At 45.6% G+C, this 20,895-nt stretch overlaps 1 protein-coding gene across 5 annotated transcripts in view; it reads left to right on the forward strand.

Annotated features, from left to right (window-relative positions):
- Positions 1–20,895, forward strand: part of ADAMTS17 (ADAM metallopeptidase with thrombospondin type 1 motif 17) — a 350,286-nt gene that overhangs the window by 184,014 nt on the left and 145,377 nt on the right. For all 5 annotated transcript variants that reach the window (XM_081230164.1, XM_081230165.1, XM_081230166.1 and 2 more), the window contains 2 exons: positions 9,130–9,270; positions 11,257–11,407. In XM_081230164.1, the coding sequence (XP_081086290.1) occupies positions 9,130–9,270; positions 11,257–11,407 (292 nt within the window). The remainder of the gene's footprint in view (positions 1–9,129; positions 9,271–11,256; positions 11,408–20,895) is intronic.

A 20,895-nucleotide genomic window follows, 5' to 3' on the forward strand; every position in this document is an offset into this window, starting at 1 on the left:
ATAAGCCAGGCATGTGGGCTTCTCAGAGAGCCAACTGGAACCAAAATTCAGGGTTGGTCTCCCCCTGCAGGACACTGTTGGCAGACTGGCAAGGGGTGAGTGGAGCCACAAGCTCAGACCCACTTATGCCGCATCAGCCTGTGTCCTCAGAACCCTCCCCATGCCTCACGTGGGCCTCCATCTAGTGCAGCTGGGCCTAAAGGAAGGCCCACTGTAGACCTGAAGGAGACCAGGGGTCCCAGTGAATCATCGTGCAATTTGGGAGGGGGACTGAGCCTTGTTGGTGCTGCTATAGCGTCTACACGGCTTCATGGCATTCTGGACTTCAGCAGGTCATGTCAGGCCCTTTCCCGGGAGCCCTTCTGCACTCCAGGCCCAGAGCAGGCCACGGAAGGGATGACGGCTGTGGGGCCGAGATGACATTCACCGTGTCAGTGGTTAATTTTAGAAGAGGTTAGTGCTTTCATGAGGTCTTCTTTTGAAATAAAAATGTTTCCTCAATAGATTATCTTCCTTTAAAGAGCTAAGGAGAGCCTCACAGAACTTTTTAGCAGTAGGAATATCTCCTTTGTTTTGCCTTATTACAACCCACCGTTCACTTTTTCAGTCAGTGAAGGCACATGATCTTATGCCATTCTTTGACGAAATTCATTTGAAGTTGAGAATGTCCCAGATTTAAAGGCACATAAGAGGCCTCCGTGGGAAGGCATTTAGAGAATCCCTCTCTTCAGGTATCATGGTCGGAAGCAATTTAGGCTGACGTTCTTTCATTTTCTTGGATGTTCTATAAAGCCTTTGTAGATCTCTAGTTTCTTCCCTTCTAACCCATCACACCACAGCCCTGTGCTTTGGAGGGCTGAGCACAGATGGCACCATTAGTACAACCATTTTGGAGGAAAAATAGGCACGAGGTCATACAAAGAGTCAGTATGAGACAACATGTGTCCCCCCTCTAAATGCCCATGGCTTTCAGCTTCTGATGTGTACACCTGGCACTGCGTCTTCTCCAGTTGTGTCATCAGGTTGTCTTATTTCTCTAAGTATCTGTAAGCCTGTAAGTAATTTGTGGGCCTGGATATACTCCTGTACCAATGTGATGACATCCACAGCTCCTAGCACAATGGTGGTACTCAGGTTCGTTGAATCAGATTCTTGTCTCTGCCTGTATAGTTCAGTGTGGTAGCAGTTAGCCACATGTGGGCCTTTAAATTTATCTCAATTAAAATTTAATAAAATCAGAGTTTCAGTTCTTCAGTCATACTAACACATTCCAAATGCTCCATGGCCACATGTGGCCAGTGGCTGCTGTATTGGATAGTCACACAGGGACTGTTGCATCATCACAGAAAGTTACACTGGACAGTGCTGGTCAGCACTTGCTGACTTGTCTGTGATCACTGCCAGACTGTGGGCTTCCTACAGGCAGGGCTGCTTGTGCCCCTCACTGTTGTGTACTTGGTGCCCTGAAAGTGCTGGTACAAGATAGGGCCCACCCAGCTCTTATTGGAAGACTGAATAGCAACTCTGCTTCACCATTGTGCTCAGTCTTCTAGATCAGAATCACAAAATGATTCCATTTTGAGCTGGAAAACCCCTTGAACCCCTGGTTCAAGTCCCTCACTTCCCAGCTAGGAGGACAGGCCTGGGGAGTTAGGAGCTTTGCCTCAGCTCCCCAGAATAATCGGGGCAGGTCTTTAACACCAACCATGGCCTCTGTCTTTTTGGACCATCGCTCCGTCCACTTGGTCAGACTTTCTTTAGTGTTTCCTTTGAAATGCTAACAAGGAAGCCCCCTTAAAATGATTGTTTAGAAGAAAGTGTCCTTATGCTGACCAAGTTAACCTAGCTGTAAGCAATCTAGAACAGATGTATCCAGTGTGCAAATATTGGTAGCATTTCCATTAGTTTTGGGAACAGGATAAAGGTTCCCATGTTCTAACTAATATTTTGCATTGTTTTTGAAGTCCATCAAACTTCATAAGGCAAGGAATGAGACATAAATCTTGAAAGGGAAGAGGCAAAGCAGTCGTTATCTGCATTTTGTGAGAGAATCATCTGGCAAACTGTTGGAGCCGTTGAGTGTTCATCAGGGTGCAAATCACAAGACATACAGTGATCCATGGTTTTCTTATACACAATCAGTAATCAGTTACAGAAGAATAAAAAGCAGACCTCGTTCACAACTTCAGCCAAAGATGTGAAATACCCAGGAATAAAGCTGATAAAAAAAAAAAAAAAAAAAGACCTTGATGATGCAAACTACAAAACTTTGCCAGAGGGCATTCAAGAAAACCTGAAAAAATGAAAAGGTGCCCTAATATCCCAGGATGGCAAGACTCAAAACTTCATTGATGCCAGTTCTCCCCAAATGAATCAATTTAATCAGTACAATCCTAAACTAAAAGGACTTGACAAACCAAAATCATATGGAAGAGTAAAGTTCTCAAAAAAGACTAAGGAAAGGAGGGAAGGAGAATTGGCTTATTCCTTCCACTCACTCTCCTTGCCTTGACAGAGGCAGAGTTTTTTCTTAACACCCTACAGCCTTTTCATCTGAATCAGTATTGACCCCTCTGAAATAGTCACTCACCTTGGGAGGTATATCCTTATTTCATCAATGTAGCCATCATTCTAAACTGCTTTGGAATTTCTACCTGGAAACAGCTTCAGACACCCCCTCCCCCCCCCTTCCATAGACTACTGTCCCAGGCAAAAATCACCATGGCTTTATGGATTTTTGTTTTTAGTAAAATTTGCAAACGTCATTTGACTTCAAGTCTAGGGAAGTAACAACACACGTTTGCGTGCATTGGCTCTGGATGGGCTCATGGAATGCTCTGAGCAGTGGGGGCATCATAGGAAGAGGCTGGGAGCCTCCCGAGGAGGTGCTGCTTGTTTGTTCACGTGCTTGTGTTGGGGGCCATCCCCTCATGCCAGTGATGAATGCCAATGAGGCAGTGGGGGGAAGGGCGCCAAAGGTAGCCTCTGTTTTGTGTGCTAGTGGGCTGTTATGTAGACCTAGATGCTCGTGTGCTGCTTTGACTTCACAGCCATTAACTGAGCCCTACCGTGTGCCCAGCCTGCTCTGAGAGCCGGTGGAGCAGAGGAAGGTGAGACCGTCTCACTGTGTCAGGACCACCTTTGTCATGTGGGAGCAGGACCACAGCTTCAGGGGCTGGTGAGCCCATAGGAGTTATTTGGGCCAGGAGACAGCTTTTCACTGAGATGACCCAGCTGTAGCCCCAGGGCCTGCCTCCCTCGGGCCTGCATCCCTCAGACCTTCACCAACCCTAGGCTGTGGGATGCACAGGAAGCTGAGCAGGAGTGTGGCCTGCTGCTGGGAGACAAAGAGAAACAGGGAGCTACGCCACAGGCCACCACCATCACCCTCTTCCTGTGAAGGCAACACATGGTGTAGACTGGTGGTTGTCTGTGATTATCCTCACAGCTGTCCTGGATGGGGTGACCACCTGCCAAGAGCAGTTGGGCTGCTAAGGCTTCCATGAAGCCTCTGTTCAGGGGTCCCATCCTCTCAGTCCCTGGGCCACATCTGCCAGAACAGGCCTGTTCTGTTCAGTTAGCTCATTGCAGAAGAGAAATGGAATTTAAAGGCATATGATAGGGTAAAAACTGTTCAATTTGCCGTGAGCCTCCCTTCCCTTTTGTGTGACCTCTCCCCGCTTCCCTCATTAACTCCCAGCTCTCTGAGGGCCTGAGTTTGCAGCTTGGGCACAGCCAGCATTCCTTCACTCGGACATGTGCTTAGAAGCAGCAAGACTCTCATCTCTTCCAGATCCTACTACTTGCCAGGCGCTTTGGTGTCTGTTTGACCACGAGGAATGCTCATCCCCATTCCTTCAGAATGTAAACTTTATGGAAGCAGGAGCCTTGCCCGTGCCGGCATCTGGGACAGCATCTTGTCATAGAGAGCATTGGACACGTATTTGTTGAATGAGTGAATGACATTTAGTACCATGAGCCCTATTTAGTCATCGATAAGGAAGCAGAGGCTCAGAGGTGTAACGCTGTTCCCTCAAGAGGCAGAGCTGGAATTTTCATCCGGGTCAGTCTGACTCCAAGCCAGGCCTTTTCAAATACAGTGTTCTACTTGTACGTGAAAAGGGGGATTTCATACCATCCTCCCGAGGGTGCACGGCCACAGGCATGCATGCACGCATGCACGCACCCATGCTCCTTGACCAGAGTAGGGGATAGAATTGCCCATGCTTTGTTTTCTTTTCTTTTTCTCTCTTTTTCTATCTCTCATCCCAGTTAGTTGAATTTTTGTTCAATTAAAAGTTTAAGGCCCATTTGAAGTGGATCTCGTGTGTGTGTGTGTGTGTATGCATATATGTATACACAAACACATGCAATCCCAGGCAAGACTACTTTGAGGGAAGGCCAGACCTGACTCATACACTTGACATCAAAATCCCATCTATATAAACCTGAAAACGTGAGTGTTTTTGTGATTTCAGTACTTTGGTTAGCTAAGAGAGATATATACTATATACTGTAATGTGCTTTATCCATTTTCACCTACTATCATGTTATCCATTATAGCAAAATGCACTGAACACCAACACTATATTGGTTGTTATTTACCCAGTAGTGATTCAGAACTCCATGGTGTTTTAAGATTATTTGTATTACGATGGTCCTGTATGTGGTGGAGGTGGAGGCCCTAGATCTACTCTGGTAGTTGCAGTGTTCCTGAGTCCCTACAAGCTGGTGAGCTCAGTTTCCTGTATAAAAATAAAAGGAAAAACTTCTCCGAGGTGAGAGATTGTTGATGCTATGTTCCCTATAAATGGGGTTATTGATGATCATGACAATTAACCCTATTATTCAACCTGTATAAATGAGTGTAGCCTGGTACCCCTGGTGACTTTTGACCCTTGTACATAAAGTTTCTGTGTAGCTACAGTTTGAGGGCACAGTCTGGTTCTTGGCAAAGAGGTAGTGGCAGTAGAGAATTTCCCTTCTAGTGTAATGCTGGGGTATTAATTATTATTTAATTAATTAACAATAATGAATACAAACCTGCCTGTCATCTCCTAGAAACTGCCATGGGCCATTCCTGTTATTACAGAGTCAGTAAACATTTATTGAAAAGGGACTAGCAGGCAATATGCCCCCAGGGTGACTGAAGCAGGACTCGGGCCAGCCCTGACCCCTCCACTGGAGAGAGTCCCCTCATGGGAGCCATTTCCTGGGTTTTTCATTCCACCCCAAGCACTCGTTTTACAAACACAACCAAGAGTACTTTGAGGGGAGGCAGACCTGGCTCACAAACCTGACATCAAAACGCCAAAGTGTCCAAGAGACAGACAGACAGGCTCTGAGCCAGGTAAAACTGAAGCGTCCAAAATGGCACAGGTACCAGGCCCAGAACACCTAGTATCCCCCATGCCGTCCAGGGTTTAGAGTGAAGCTAGTACAGGGGGAGCATTGCCTTTCAGAATCCCCACATGGTATATATTGGATTTCCTGAAGCAATTTCAGAGCAATGTGTTCTTTTGTTTTAAGATAAAATCTACTCAAGGCCATTAAGTTATTATTGTGTCTGATAAATCTGGACCACATGTGACATGAGGCCCGTCTGTGTCCTTAATCTCAGTCACTTACTGTGTGTGCTTAATGCTACATGTTTTTGTTAAATATAATGTTACCACAGACATAAACCTAAAATAACATGAATTTTTTCAGTTAAGTGATCTTTAATTTAAACTAAAAATAGCCTAAACCGTAGTTTATGTAGACCTCAAATATCAAGACTCCCACCCCAATGCGAGTTCAGCAAACTGTAAATTTATGAGGCACTTGGTTAGCATTTGAACATTTTAAACCAGATCAAGCACAATCTGTATTAGAGACAAGCTCCAGAAAACCCAAGAGTTGCACTCCTGGCTGATCCTGCTGACTGGAACATTCCTTAGGGAAGTCCTTCTCTGGGGGCTGGCAGAATGAACCGTTAACACAACACCCTGCAGGCATAGGGGTGTCGAGGGCGCAGTCAGCGTTTCTCAGCACTTTTGTAAACATAGTTTTGTCTCTGGAGAGACCAGGTTCTCTGGCCAGCAGAGTCTGGAATGTGGGCGAAAGAACCTCTTTGATTTTACAAGCAGCTTGATCACCGGAGAAAAGTTGGAAGCATGTCACAAGTGAAACATTCCTCCATGTGTGGCGAGGCCATTCTGCCAGCGCTTGGATCTCCTCTGATGTGGTTTCCCAAACAGGGAGCATCTGGTGGCTGCTCAGGATGTCCCAGCGCCGGACGGTGGGAGAGGGTTTATGACTGTGTGTTGATTCTCCCTGGGATTGGATTTTCCAGGGTCTGCAATGATGCAGTTTGACCTGCTCCACATGCTGTGCTTACACTATGTCCTTAGAGATGGAGGTTGGAGCCATTTTTCTCATGAGACATTGTATTTCTGTAACCTCTACACGTACAGCAGAGTTCCCTGAAAGCCATCAACATTTTCAGATCTACCCATTTGAAAACCCTATCACCACTTTTATTTATAGATATCAAGTCAAACCCTAAATCAAACTTAAGCTGACTTTTAATAACCTTTGCTATATGCAGTTGAAAAACCAGTCAGTTCCTATGTTTCCTGAAACAGAGATAGATATAGATATAGATATAGATATAGGTATAGATATAGGTATAGATGTAGCTATAGATACAGATACAGGTACAGGTACAGATAACGATATAGATATCAAGGAGGAAAAAAAAAACCCGAGTAATGACATTGAAAAATTATTCTCATTGGTCAGATGTATCTGATAATTTCTTGGTTCTCTACTTAACCCTAATTGGATGGATTCTTGACATCTAGGCAGGAGAGCAAGACTGCATCTACCCAGAGATGGTTTTCATTGTTCTCTTGAGCAAGCTGCTGCCGCCCTAGATACCATGCATGAGGATCCTTTACGATTTTTTGATGTTTACTGCTGCATTAAATAGTTAATCCATTTGATAAATATTTACAGAGTGCTTGCTCTGTGCCAGTCACTGGTGGACAGGCTGGGATGGAAAGCTGCCCTGAGGGCACCTGGTGGGGTGGAAGAGCCTGTGGGAAATCCCAGGAGTGGGCATTTTTCAGGGAGAGGTTTGTCAGGAGAGGCCTGGACTGAGGGGAAGGTGGCGCCAACATGTAGGCGGCACTGCAGAAGCTTTCCTTTCTGACAAGATAGCAGGATAGTTGCTGGTCGGCTGACCCATTAACCAAAAAATTGGTTCAAGTGGGGAAATGTAAAGAAATTATACTTATGTTCTTAAACATTTTGTCATTTTGTTTTAACTTAAGCCATGAAAACGTTCATTTTTTTCACTGGTTTTGTGGTGGGAGTGAAAGCCTTTTCTTTCAGGGAAGCCGATTGGGCTTCCATAACCTTCACAGAAACCACAACTATAATGTGATGACTTTAAATCCAGTTTCTTTCTTTTTCTTTTTTCTTTTTTTCTTTTTTCGATTCAGCAGAATTTGAAAGACCCATGTGAAGCAGTCTGGGGGCAGATTTTTGTGATTTTTTTCCCTCATCTTTTACAGTTGTCTGCCCACACCCAACTTGGCAGCCTATCGTAGCTAGTAGCTAAATTAGTCTCCATGAAAACAACTTAACTTTTATTCTCATATTTCGTTGGTTAACACAACATGTAGCCACATGTATTGGTTGAAGTAACAGAACTACTGACATAAATAGGTTTGAGTATAAATACTGTTGACCCTTGGTAAGCGTACCCTCAACTATGGGAACAGACACGTGTGGGTGACCAGAGGAGGCCCTGCCTGCCTGGAGCAGGAGCTCGGGTGCCAGGCCATGTTGTTCCAGGGACGGGGGTGGCATCAGCTAATCCAGCTCCACGTGGGGGGGCTCCTCTGTATAGGAGCATGGAGTGGCCTGGGGGTGTGCAGAGCAAGAACACAGAGGAATTGATGAAAGATGGTCAGAGACGTATGAGGAAAACTGGGAAAATATGGCTGCAGAGAAGTATTTAGAACCTCTTTTCATAATTACCTCTGTTTGTGTCTCTCTCCTCTCCCACGCTGACTTGAGGTCAGGGATGGCTTATTGTACACCATTGTATCTTCTTCTAGTCCATTCCCAGCACTCGAGAAACCTCTCATAAATATGTTTGAGTGGGGCTTCCCTGGTGGCGCAGTGGTTGAGAGTCTGCCTGCCGATGCAGGGGACACGGGTTCGTGCCCCCGTCCAGGAAGATCCCACATGCCGCGGAGTGGCTGGGCCCGTGAGCCATGGCCGCTGAGCCTGCACGTCCGGAGCCTGTGCTCTGCAACGGGAGAGGCCACAACAGTGAGAGCCCCGCATACCGCAAAACAAACAAACAAACAAACAAAAAATGTGTTTGAATGAATGAAAGTCTGTGTGTTTTCCACGGGGCTGTTGACAAAGAGTGAGCAATCCTTATGCACAGTGAGTCTCTCCCCTGGAAGTCACGGGTCAGCAGACTGTGGGCCACCTGATCACGTGTGTTCTGTGTCTCGGCTTTACCCCACTGACAGCGTGTGTGTGAACTGAGATCATTGTTAGCTCACATTGCATGTCAGCCTCCCTCCTCTAAGCCAGCATCCTGGTGTCTTCCAGGTACAACTGGGTGGGAAGGTGACAGGTATGATCTTGGTGGACCCAGCTATAGTGATATGAAAGAAAAGCCATAATTGTTCATGAGTTTTCATAAGTCAAAGTCTTGGTTGGTTCCCACTACATGTTAGCATAGTGACTTCTCTGTGGGCAGTGAAACACTAGATCATTAACACTAGGATATGTTAATGTGGAAAAGCAAGTCCAATCATCAGAACTATAATATTGCAGTTAATGTAATTGGTTCATTCATTTATTATTCATTTGTTTTATGAATGCTGTCTGTGACATGGTCAGTCAGTCTCCATTCACTGGGTAAGCAAGTCATCGCCCTCTCTGTTTCTCTATAAGCTTGTGACTCCTGGTCTGCTCTGTGAGAGTGGCAGAGAACCAGGTATCACCTGTGCCACCTTTTGTGTTTAAGATGTGATTTAGGTTAGCATAGTGTGCTAGGACCTGGATGAGGAGATGAGAAGCCTGTAATGAGTGTCCTCTCCCCTCCTTTCCCTTGGGCAGCTTGGGAATGAACCACGATGACGACCACTCCTCCTGCGCTGGCAGGTCCCACATCATGTCGGGAGAGTGGGTGAAAGGCCGGAACCCCAGCGACCTCTCCTGGTCCTCCTGCAGTCGAGATGACCTTGAAAACTTCCTCAAGTAAGTCCTTGAATTTTTCTGTACAATCAACGCGATAGAAAGTACTATAATGCTTCCTAAATACACGATAGTTGGAGTCTCAGCCAGTGTGAGCAGAAGTGAATCTCTTAGAATTCCCAGCTGGTCAAGCTTCCTCCCAAGTGTGCATCTGGTATGACACTGGGCACCCAGCTGGTGATCATAAATCTTATCGATGGAAATATCAATGCAGTGACTGTATCTTGACAAGATTTGGGCACCACCCTAGTGACACACTTTGGCTACTGTAGAACAGGGCATTTCCACAACACTCAGGCTGCTTCCCTGGACAGGAGTCCATCTGCTGGGAGGAGGGCTTGCTCACCTTCCTCACGTGTGGGACTGGGCTGAGTTTATCTCATAGCCACTTTCTTTCCAGAATGTGTCTGCATCACTCCATTCTCAGACTTCCGTGGGAGAATTGGCCATCTATGTCAGAACTTTGTCAAACAGAGTCTGTGCTCATATATACTGTGGATCCCTTAGTGTCAGGACCTCAGGGCTGAACTTACAGGTTTGACAGGCAGACCCTGATTGTTTCACCACTTAATTGCATCATCTCTACACCCCATGGTGACTGAAGGGGTCAGTGAGTCTCTCCTACACACAGAGCTTTATAGTCCAATAACACAGTGGAGCGCCCAGTGAACTCAGGGAGGAGGACCAAAGGCATCACTCTGGCTTCATCCTGGGTATTCTTTCATGAGATTTCCTGTGGTTGGGAAACTAAGTGGTACACAGGGCTTAAAACTGGGCTCATTAGGGACTTCCCTGGTGGTCCAGTGGGTAAAACTGCACGTTCCCAAAGCAGGGGGCCCAGGTTCAATCCAGGGTCGGGGAATTAGATCCCACATGCATGCCGCAACTAAAGATCCCACATGCATGCCGCAACTAAAGATCCTGCATGCTGCAACTAAACGTGCCACAGGGAAGATCCACGTGCTGCAACTAAGACCTGGTGTGCCAACAAATAAATAAATAAATAAATAAATAAATAAAAATAATTTTTTAAATGGCCTCATTAGTTTTAATGTAGTCTATTTCCTACTTAGTACTTGTATCACCAAATCATAATGCAATGTTGGAAGCCACTTGACATTATTTCATTTTACCCAGAAGGGGCAGTGAAACAAAGGTATTTTCATCTGCTCACATATGCAGTACTGGTCCCACTGACTATGTTGAAGTGTCCCATGAGTTTGAGCCCAGGAGAGGTGAACCAGTATCAGCCTGTGTGTATTGCGTGCGTGCAACTCTTTTCTTCAAGAATCTTGGCAAGAGGCTGGGTTTTCTTTTTACTACCATCTGCCTTGTTTTAGGAATTAAAAAATAAAAGCATTCAAGTATTTAACTCCTAAAGGAGCCACAGCCACACAACCCCCAGTTTAATTTTTCAGAGCTGTTCTCAACATCTCTGAACATTTCTGTCCTGGTTGAAATCCCCAAGTCCTTTGCACAGTGTGCCACCAGCCAACTTTCATGGCCAGGTGGGGCACCTGGACCAGCCAGCAGCCATGGCCTGACAGGCCCCCCAAGAAAGTCTACAGAATTGGAAATAAGCTTGCCTAGTTAATTAATTATTTATTTATTTAAAAGAAAACAACCCTACTCCAATTGTTTCTTTATTCATAGTGACTTTTGCTAAAGCCACATTCTAAGAAAATATCATAGGACTCCATTTCAAAAGCATTTTCATCCAAGAAAGCACTCAGACTCCCTGGCAAAAATACATTAGCCATGTGGGTGATACACCCAGGCCCTTTCCTAGTTGCCCAGTTCTCATGGCCTCCGGAGTAAAGATCTGCATTCAGCTATGTGGAAAAAGAGCAAAAAGTGCAGCCCATGTGTCTGGTGCCTGGTCATCTCCCCATAAATAATTTGGAGGTTCCTACTTCTCAGTGACTGAAAAAGGAGAATAAAAACCTGGGTGGTACATTTGCAAACCATCTTGCCTCTCGGCTGTTTCAGGTCAAAAGTTAGCACTTGTTTGCTGGTCACAGACCCCAGGAGCCAGCACGCGGTGCGCCTGCCCCACAAGCTGCCAGGCATGCACTACAGTGCCAACGAGCAGTGCCAGATCCTATTCGGCACCAACGCCACCTTCTGCAGAAACATGGAGGTAAGCAGCCTCGGGAGGGGAAGGCTGGCTCAGGAAGGAGCACCTGGCTTCTGTGGGAGGATACAGGCATTTACACTCCACACACACACACACATAAATGTATGTGCATACATGCATGCACATACATGCACACGCATATACCTCATGAGCAACTTCACGGATCACCCAGAGTGAGCCACACACACACACATGTGCATGAACACGTATACACAAATGCACACATAGGCAGGGGGATGGTTCAGAGTTACTGCTGACACAAATAGCCTAATGTTTTATTTTGTTTTGTTTTTTAATCCAAAGGTGTTTCTTTCTTAGTAGCCTGATGTCTTAACATGAAAACATTAAGACACTAGGCAAAAATATATTAGCCTATTCTTGGAGGTGTTATCAAACCCGGCACAGATATAGAAGAGAGCTAAAAACTACTGGACGTTGGAGAGTGTCATATTGAGAACATTTAACAAATAATAAATTGATTATATGATAATAGTGTTAATAACCCCATTAAAATGTTACCATTTACTGAACAATGCCCACATGCTTTGCCTGAAAGCTTCCAATGTGCCTGATACCAATTAACCCTTACCACAGACTCCCGAGGTTACTCTCCCCCAAGGTACAGATGATAACATCAAGCCTCAGGGGTAAACTGATCATTCAGAATGGCTTGGCCAGTAAGTAAGTAGAGGATTTGACTCAAGTCTGTTCACCCCCAGAGCGTGTACTTTGTCACCGTACTGCAGACAGCTGGGCCACTTCTGTGTGCGGAGGGGATGTGCCCAGGCCCTGGGGCAGGCTATCTCCATGCTGGGGCCCCAGGGGAGGGCCAGAGCAGCCTGTGGTTCAGCCAGCAGTTGGCAGCTGGCTCAGGGATGGATGCGGAGCCGGCACCATCATGGGACAGGCGGACAGGAGCAGGCGAACCAGCCGGGGATGTGTGGGACTCAGGAGCCACCCAGTGGCAGTCGGCCTGGAGCTCAGGGCAGCATCTAGTCCCAGGGAGGCAGCCTGCAGGGCTGGGTGGGTGCCCAGAGCAAGAACTCAGGACGGGAGCAACTCCAAGACAGATGGATAGACCGGGACTGTGCCTTCAAAATGAGACCCCGGGATCTCGGCCAGCATAGCAGGTCAGCCTGGACTCCAGGAGGCGGGGTGCTGCCTCTTGAGCATTTCCTGGCTATGTGTGAATTGGTTCAGGAAATCTGGGTGGAATCTGCAGGTGGGGCACTGCCTGCCATTGTTTGGGGTATGGAAAAAGGCTGTGCCTCACAAACAAGCTAGCACGTCCTGCTAGCTGTTTCCTCAAAGGGCATTTATTCACAAGGTTGTCCTGAGTCTTCCTCTTCCATTCCCCTGTGGAGGTGCCAGCAAGGGTCTCTTCCAGGCCCTGGTAACAGGAAGCTGTCTCCCACTTCACACCCAGCCACGGCTGGGTTGAAGGACACCTCCCTGGGGAGATGAGACCAGCCCCCAGATCCGATCATCCCCAGTGGTCAGCTGCGATGTCTGGTGATCACCACCAGCCTTGACCGTTAAGGCTTGACCATTGAGGCACTTATTCATGTACCATAGGCTGGCCAAGAGGCATCCTGTTTGTCTGTCCCAGCCTTCAGTCACTTAAAGTGCAGGATGGCACAGAACTATCAGAGAGGGCAGGTTTCAGAGGGTCTTTTGATGGTGTGGTGACACCAGGAGATCCATGTGCATGGTACCCCAGTGGAGGATGCCGAGCATTCGAGAAGGGTAGAAGTGCCCTGGACACCCATAATGGAGAAGAGGGAAGCGCCCAGCTGAGTCAGTCAGCGGACACACAATGGCCACTCTGCCCACTGTGGAGTCTTCCCTGGCCAACAGGATTAACTGGTGTGGGAGCTGGACAGAGGCTGCCTCCTCCCAAAGAGCTGCAGCCATTGCCTTCTAGGAGCCAGGCTGTTGCACATCAGTTGGGTGAGGAGAGATAGGAGGAGGGAGGTACAACTACTGGTGGCTCATGATCTTCTAGGCTAGACTCTTTCCATGCACTGTCACATGAAACCCTGACTGAAACCCTTGAGGGCAGGGGCTTTGAACTCCACTTAGCAGATGAGAAAAGAGAGGCTGAGAGAGGCTAGGTAATGGACTAAGGTCACTCAGCCAGAAAGGGATGGGCTGGAGACCAAGCCCAGGTGTGACTATTCCTGCAGGAGAAAAGGCAGGCTCCATTCATTCAAAGACAGATTCCAAAGGAGAGAAAGGTAACCTCGTATTTTATTTTCCTTCATTAGCATCTTTTTGTTTGAAGAGGACCGTGAGAGGTCAGCAAGGCATGTTTAGCTCAGCTGTGTTGCTCCTTTCTCCCTAGAAGCTCAAAATACGACTATATAAAGTGAGATCTTTTGTTTTGTAAGTTAAAATGCAGCTGAACATTTATTCCTACAGCTCACCAAGGACCACAAAATATGCTTTCCTGCTTGCCTTTTCCTTGAGAATTCCACCAGTACCAAAACAAAGTTGACATTTTCCTCCCCAAATCCTAGCAGTGTTACCGACCAGGGTTCTTGGCCTCCTTAATCAATAGAAACTGATCAGAGACCAGACAAGAAATTCAGGCGAGGCTTTACTGGGGCCCCTGCTACAGCATGGGGGTAGTGAGAACAAGTAACAGGTTCCTTTGCTTGCTCGCTCCCTGAGGGTTCCTTATTTGGGGTGAGGGTAGGGACGGATCCAGGGGTCGGGCTGTAGGGGTGGCCTAGGTGATTTGACCACCCCTTTGGTGGTGGTGTGTGCAGTATCCTGCTTCTGCTCCCGACACCCTGTTTTTGCTCCTGGCTGTTCAGAAGTGGCAGTTGATTTGCTTTTGTCTTTTTGTATCTTGCTGTCCAGAATTTGCCCCAACTGCGCATGCACACGGTTTGTTTGTTTGTTTTTAACTAATTAATTAATTAATTTGGCTGCGCCGGGTCTTAGTTGCTGCATGCGAGATCTTTTAGTTGCGGCATGCGAACTCTTAGTTGTGGCGTACGGGATCTAGTTCCCTGACCAGGGATTGAACCTGGGCCCCCTGCATTGGGAGCGTGGAGTCTTAGCCACCAGACCACCCAGGAAGTCCTCATGCAGTTATGTGTAGTCCCTTATAGTTTCTTTGTATTTTGTTGCTTGAGGAGACATTTGTCCAGGTGCAAGCACTGCAGCAGAGGGTCCCAGGTCCCAGGTCCCAGGCTGTCTCAGCAGGAGTGACTCCTTAGAGGTGTGGAGGTGCTCAGCTGACTCAGCAGCAGCCTTAGCTGGTGGTGATCATCCTGCTTGCAAGGCTGGTGGTGCTTCCTTCAGCACAAATCTACCAGTTAGAAAGCAGTAACTTCTCACGCTGGAGAAAATGTCATACTAATACCAAAGAGGCACTGGTGGATGAGAGAGGCAGTTGCCTGCTGGGACCCAGGACTTGGGGATGCTGCCCTAGGCCTGGGACACATCGTTGGAATCTCACCCAGGCACCACCCTGTGGGATTCTAAAGCTCGCTTGATTGGTGTTTTGCTCATTTGTGCGCTTATAGGTCTGTGTTTCAGTTGATGTGCAGCATAACAGGAGGCACACATATCCTGTAAAACGCACTCTGGTGCCGGGATGAGCCTCGTTCTCTTCCTCCTGGTCCTCATCCTCTTATTCACTCCCTTTCATCTCTTCTGTTCCAGTTCTACTTGCCTTCCTCCTCTTCCTTGAACCCACAAGGCACGCTCCTGGTGGGGATACACTCTGCTTCCTGCTGGCTGTTTCCTCTACTCGGGCGGTCCTCTCTCAGTTGTCCACGTGACTGAGCCCCTCATCTTTTTTGAGTTTTTTGTTTGTCCGTTTGTTTGTTCAAATGTAACCTCCTCAAGGAAGCCTACCACCCTATTTAAAATTGCCATCAGATAACTCTCCCCTGCCACCTTTGTGGCACCGAGATCTCCTGATCCCCTAAGGGAAAACCCTGCTTTCATAAACTTATCATCTTTTAACATGCTATATAATTTGCTTGTTTATATGACTATTGTTTTGATAATCTCCCTCTTCTAGATTTTAAATCCTTCAAGGGCAATAATCTTACTTTTCCTCAACAATATTTTCCAACTGCCTCAGACAGTGCCTGCCACATAGTAGATGTTCCAGTATGTGTTGCTCTGAAATCCATTCATGACCCTTACAGTAAATTTAAGTTCTTGTGTGACTTCACCCAACCACTGATGAGACTGGACAAGTTCACAGGTGAGGGAGAAACCCTTACAGGCCTCCCTGTAAAATGAATTGGCTCTCTAAGCCTGAGTCCACATTTCTCCATCTGGTTCATCAACATACATGTAAGACTCTGTCAAATATCTTGCAAGGGTTCATACAGACCTTTCCTGTGGCTTCCTCCCAGGACAGTATGAGTCTGGTAGTGAGAGACTGCAGCCTGCTTCCTAGTGGCCGTGTCTCTCTCTGTGCATTAATTAATACCCTCATTGTTAAAATCTGAGACTCCTGGTGAATTAATACACGTAAGGTGCTGAGAACTGGGTCTATCACAAAGTAAGCACCCAATCATTTGAGCTGATGAATGTGTTACTGTTACCTTTCTGGATAACACTGGCTCCCCACTGTGGGGGCACAGAACTAATCTATCTTCGTACATCTCCAGGATCAGCATTTTTCTATACTGAACTCCTCAGGGCCATGAAAAATTAAGCATTATACAAAACTCCAGAGACCTTCAGCGCCAACCCAAATGTCGTGTAATCCAATGCCCAATTGATCTCTATTACCATCATTATTCTTTAATGCCCTTGAGGATTGAAATGGATATCATGTAATGAAATGATCATGGTCCCAATATTGCCTTTAAATTTCTTATCCTGACATCTGCCTTCAGCCAAGATGGAGTATCAGGGACCAGATTTATCTTCCCACCTGAAGCAACTAAGAAATCAGATGAAATATATGAAACAGTGATTTTCAAGACAGTGGCCATCAAGCAAGGAAGGACTGTGGTCCTTGGGAGATGTGAAACAAATGAGGTGAACACTCTCTGATTGTCCTGGCTTACTGCCTGGGCCATCTCCAGGCTGTGGCATAGAGAGGGAGGGCTGTGAAGAAGCAGCAGACTTCTTGAGTTGAAGAAACAGAGCCAGGAGTACTGGGAGGCTGAGGCAGCTAGTGTTCACAGAGTAGAGTACCACAGACAAAAGAGCTTTACAAAGAGAGAACCTCAGAAATCTGCACAGGATCTGCACAGATCTTCAGTTCAGTACTGAGAAACACATGTGTGTGAGAAAACTACCCAAGGCCAGGAAAAGAACCATCTGAAAATCTTAGAGGGAACAATCTCTGAGGCTCACATGGGCATCAGGTAGTGTACACAGAAGGGTGTTGTATCAGTAGAGTGGCAAAACTAGCCCCACACTAAATGCTAATCTGGTCCCACCCAATAAAGCTTAAAAGCAAAATCTGAAAGGATCAAACTGTTTCCAAGTAATTTAGCCAAGTCCTAGAACAAAGCTCAAAAACATTTATAGAAATACAAAAACAGCACTCAGTAAAATAAAATTCACAATGTCTAGCATCAAATAAAAAATTACCAGGCCTTCAAAGGAGCAGGAAAATACATCCATAATGAGGAGAAAAATCAATCAAAACTGACCTAGATATGACACAGGTGATAGAATTAGTAGACAAAGGCATTAAAACAATAATTATAACCATATTCCAGGTTCAGGAAGGTAGCAAAAAGAAAGATTGAACATGTTAAGTAGAGATATGGAAGATATGGAAAAGATCCTACTGGTATTTCTAGAAATGAAAACTACAATATTTAAGATGAAAGATACCCTGCTTGAGATTTCTGGCAAATGAGAGATTGCAGAAGACGTGACTGCTGAAGATAAAGCAGTTGAAGCTATCCAAAGTGAAACACAACGAGAAAAAAGACTGAAAACAAAGAGAACTGTGGGACTTGAGGTGGCCTGAGACATATGTGATTGATGCCCTGAAGGAGGTGGCAGAGAGAGGACTAAAATAATATTTAAAGAAGTAATGGCTGACAGTTTTTTCAAATTTGTTGAAAATTACAAGCCCACAGATCCAAGATGCTCAATGAACCCCAAGAAACATGAAGAAATCCAGACCAAAGCTCATCATAATCAAATTGCTTAAAAGTGGTGATGAAGAGAAACTCTTAAAAGAGCCAGAGGAAAAAAGACAAGTTATGTAGAGATAAACCAAGGTAGGAACGACAGCATATTTCTCGTTAGAAACAATGCAAGTGAAGAAAGACCGTGGAGCAACATCTTTAAAGCACTGAAAGAAAAAAAGCCTGCCACCTTAGAATTCTACACCTTTTTAATAGGAAAAAAAAAAAAATACTACCAACTAGATGCCATGAAAAAGAAGAACAACACTCATAGCCAGGAGTTTTAGGGGAATGAATATCGTGAAGACATTACAACTCCAAAAATCTGGAGGAATTTCTTAAAAACCACACACATGCATGCCAGTTGGGAACGCTGCTGTCTGTGTTCCCAAGTCCTGGCTCCCCCAAGGCTGTGTCCATGAGGAGGACTTCCCTGGCAACCCCCTCAGCTTGCATTCCTACACCGGGCCTTCGGGGGTAGCTTGGAAAAGCACAGAAACATTAATGAGGCAAGTGGGTTGTGTGTGCGTGCATGTGTGTGAATCTTCTGTCTTAAAACATTTCTAGAACTATAAACCTATTACAGAAAAGAAAATAATAATGGGGTGTAACACAGTGTGGACACTGCCAAGGGAATAAAACCACAAAACACATTGGTGCTTCAGGAGTTGAACATTTTCTTTTTCTTTTTCTGGAATACAGACCATAAAAGTAAGAAGAAAAGAAACTGGATAGATTATATTTTGAGAAAAATACTAACCACCGTGACTCCTGGTGGGCAGCTTTCATTTTGCTGCTGCTTCTTACGAGGAACAAAATCTTACCCTTGGCGGAAGGTAGAGGATACGGTCTCGGGATCACGTTTCTCATGGACGCATCTTTGTTATTGTGTAAAAAGCAGGGGTTCTGAGCTAGGGTCTGCAGATAGATTTCAGAGGATTTGTGAACAGGGATAGGGAAACGATCACATCCTTATTTTTCTCCAACCTGTAACCGAAATGAGTATTTCCTTCCATTATGAGTGTGGGCAACAAGCCACAGCAGTCTCAGCAGTACCTGTGACTGTCACGTGATTAGGAATCACAGATCCTTTTCATACTGCATGAAAGTTGTAGCAGCTATTTGGAATTATCATTTACACTCATGACTAGTTCAAAATTACAGTCGTTATTAGACCTAGGGCCAGATCTTATATAATGTGTTGACAAGGAAACACGTGTTACTATATTACAAATTTGCATTTTGCATTATATTTGAACTTAATTGTTTTTTGCTAAACTTATGTATTTTATAATTGTGCACTGACCAATATTATTCTGAGAAGGGTTCACAGGCTCCACCATATACTTCAGAGTACAAGGCCAGGTGCTGGGTGCTAGGCAGTGGCCAGTCAGCATTTGCTCCCCAAGGGAAGGGCTGCCTTTCTGTGACTATTCCTCTTCTTTAGGTGGAATTTCCAATACTGAACTTCCTTCTGATTGGACTTCTGTGTGTGTTCTTCTTTTGGCATTCACAATTCGTAACCAAAAATTTAAGACCAAACAAGAACCACTTCCTTATCCAAGGGTATAGGGTAAATAACTTTGGAAAAACATTACAGTTGCTTTGGGAGCAGCCTAGCTTCAAATATTTCTGCTCTCTTAAACATTTGCATACCAGAGAATGAAGAAAAATTAAAATACAGTCCATTTTCATTTCTAGGGCTCTGAAGATCCCCACACCATCATCATTGCATTTTTCATGTCTGTCTGCAGAATGCGGGTATTGTAAGGCACAAAGCTGTGTGTGGAAATATGAACTACCAAAGGAAAAAAATTGGCATCAATAGCTGGCATTTGTTGCAGAAGTTATTGGCAAATATAGCTGTCTCCTCTTTTAGCCAATGGTAATGTGATGGTTTTAATTCAATAAAGCATTTCAAGAAAGTCCAAACATTAAAAGTTATAAACATTGGATGGTAAATATTTATTAGAAAGGGGAAATGAACTTTATGCAATTAGCCCAATCCATCTTTTTTTATGATTACAAGTTCCTCCTGTCGACGTCAGCAAAGTCACTTGCAAAGCAAAGTCATTATTTAACAAGACTTAAAGCTATTTAAGCTCAGATATTCTGCCAGGTGAAAGAGAGGGTGAGAAGGCCGGAAGTAGTTATTATCAGCTGAGAGGAAGAGTGTGCCATTGCTACTGGAGACAGAAGCAAGAAGTGGGGAGTTAGGGCAACGTTCTGCCAAGGATCATGGCATCACAAAGCGCTCAACCCTTTTCAATATGAAAGAGAAATTTATCTGTCCCCCCTCCTCACCTGGTTCCTGGAGATTCTTAGTTGAAAGGTGCTATGTAATGACCACTCGTCCCTCCATCCTTCCTGCATCTCAGCAAAACATGCCACCATCACTGCTCCAAAGCCCACGCCTGACTGCCCCACGGGGAAAGGAAGGTGCTGGGAAGTGATGCATAACGGCCTCATTGGTTGACTTGAGCAGGGGTGTGCCAATGTGTCATGGCGTGCACAGTGGACTGAGATGTGCATATTATGCTGTTTTTTTAAAAAAATATTGAGCACAGAAGCTATAAGCCAGTTGTTGCAGGAAGGCAACAGTGTCTAGAATGGTAATCAGCATTAGAGGGTCTTATGCATCCTTTTCTGCCTAACGTTCGCTCCTTTGCTCTTTTCCATTTAATTCTCCTGGCCTTCAGCACACCATGGAGGTGCTGTCCATATCACACAGTGGTTAAAAAGATGGGTTCTCCAGTCATGCTGCCCAGGGTCATGTCCTGCCTCCATCTCTTGAGCATGTTACATAGTCTCTCTATGCCTCCGTTTTCTAATCTGCAAAATGGGAAAAATAATTCTACTTACAGAGCATAGAGTTGTTATGAGGGTTAAGTAACAAATGAACTAGAGCACTTAGCACACAGTAGGTGCTCAGTAAACGTTAGCTATATCATTTTTTCCATCAACTCATTTCCTGGAGTCAGTGGTAGAGGAGATGCTGTTTAGCTGACAGTCTCGTTGCCTGGTCCTTTTCTGCATCTGTCCCTATCTGTCCTCACCACTCCTCCTGCTACTCTGGGAGCCTGTAACCTCCAGGAATTGCTCTCCAGGGTCCAGTATCTCTCTTTTGGTGTGCTTCCAATCCCGAGGCTGGGAAGCTTCTTTCTGTCCTTTCCCAAGTCCCAGGGAGACTCTCATGGTCATCTTGATGGATGGAGATCCCTGTGGTGTCCAGGAAGCTCAGGGTGTTGGAATTCCATCTTGGGACCAACAGTATTCTTTTCTCTAATGTTGGTCGTTTCTAAACCTGATGGGTCATTAGAATCTCCTCCAGAGAATGGCAGCAGTTTGTGTGCCTCACTCCGG

This window comes from Mesoplodon bidens, assembly GCF_964165515.1.
Source record: "Mesoplodon bidens genome assembly, chromosome: 3".
NCBI classification, from domain to species: domain Eukaryota; kingdom Metazoa; phylum Chordata; class Mammalia; order Artiodactyla; family Ziphiidae; genus Mesoplodon; species Mesoplodon bidens.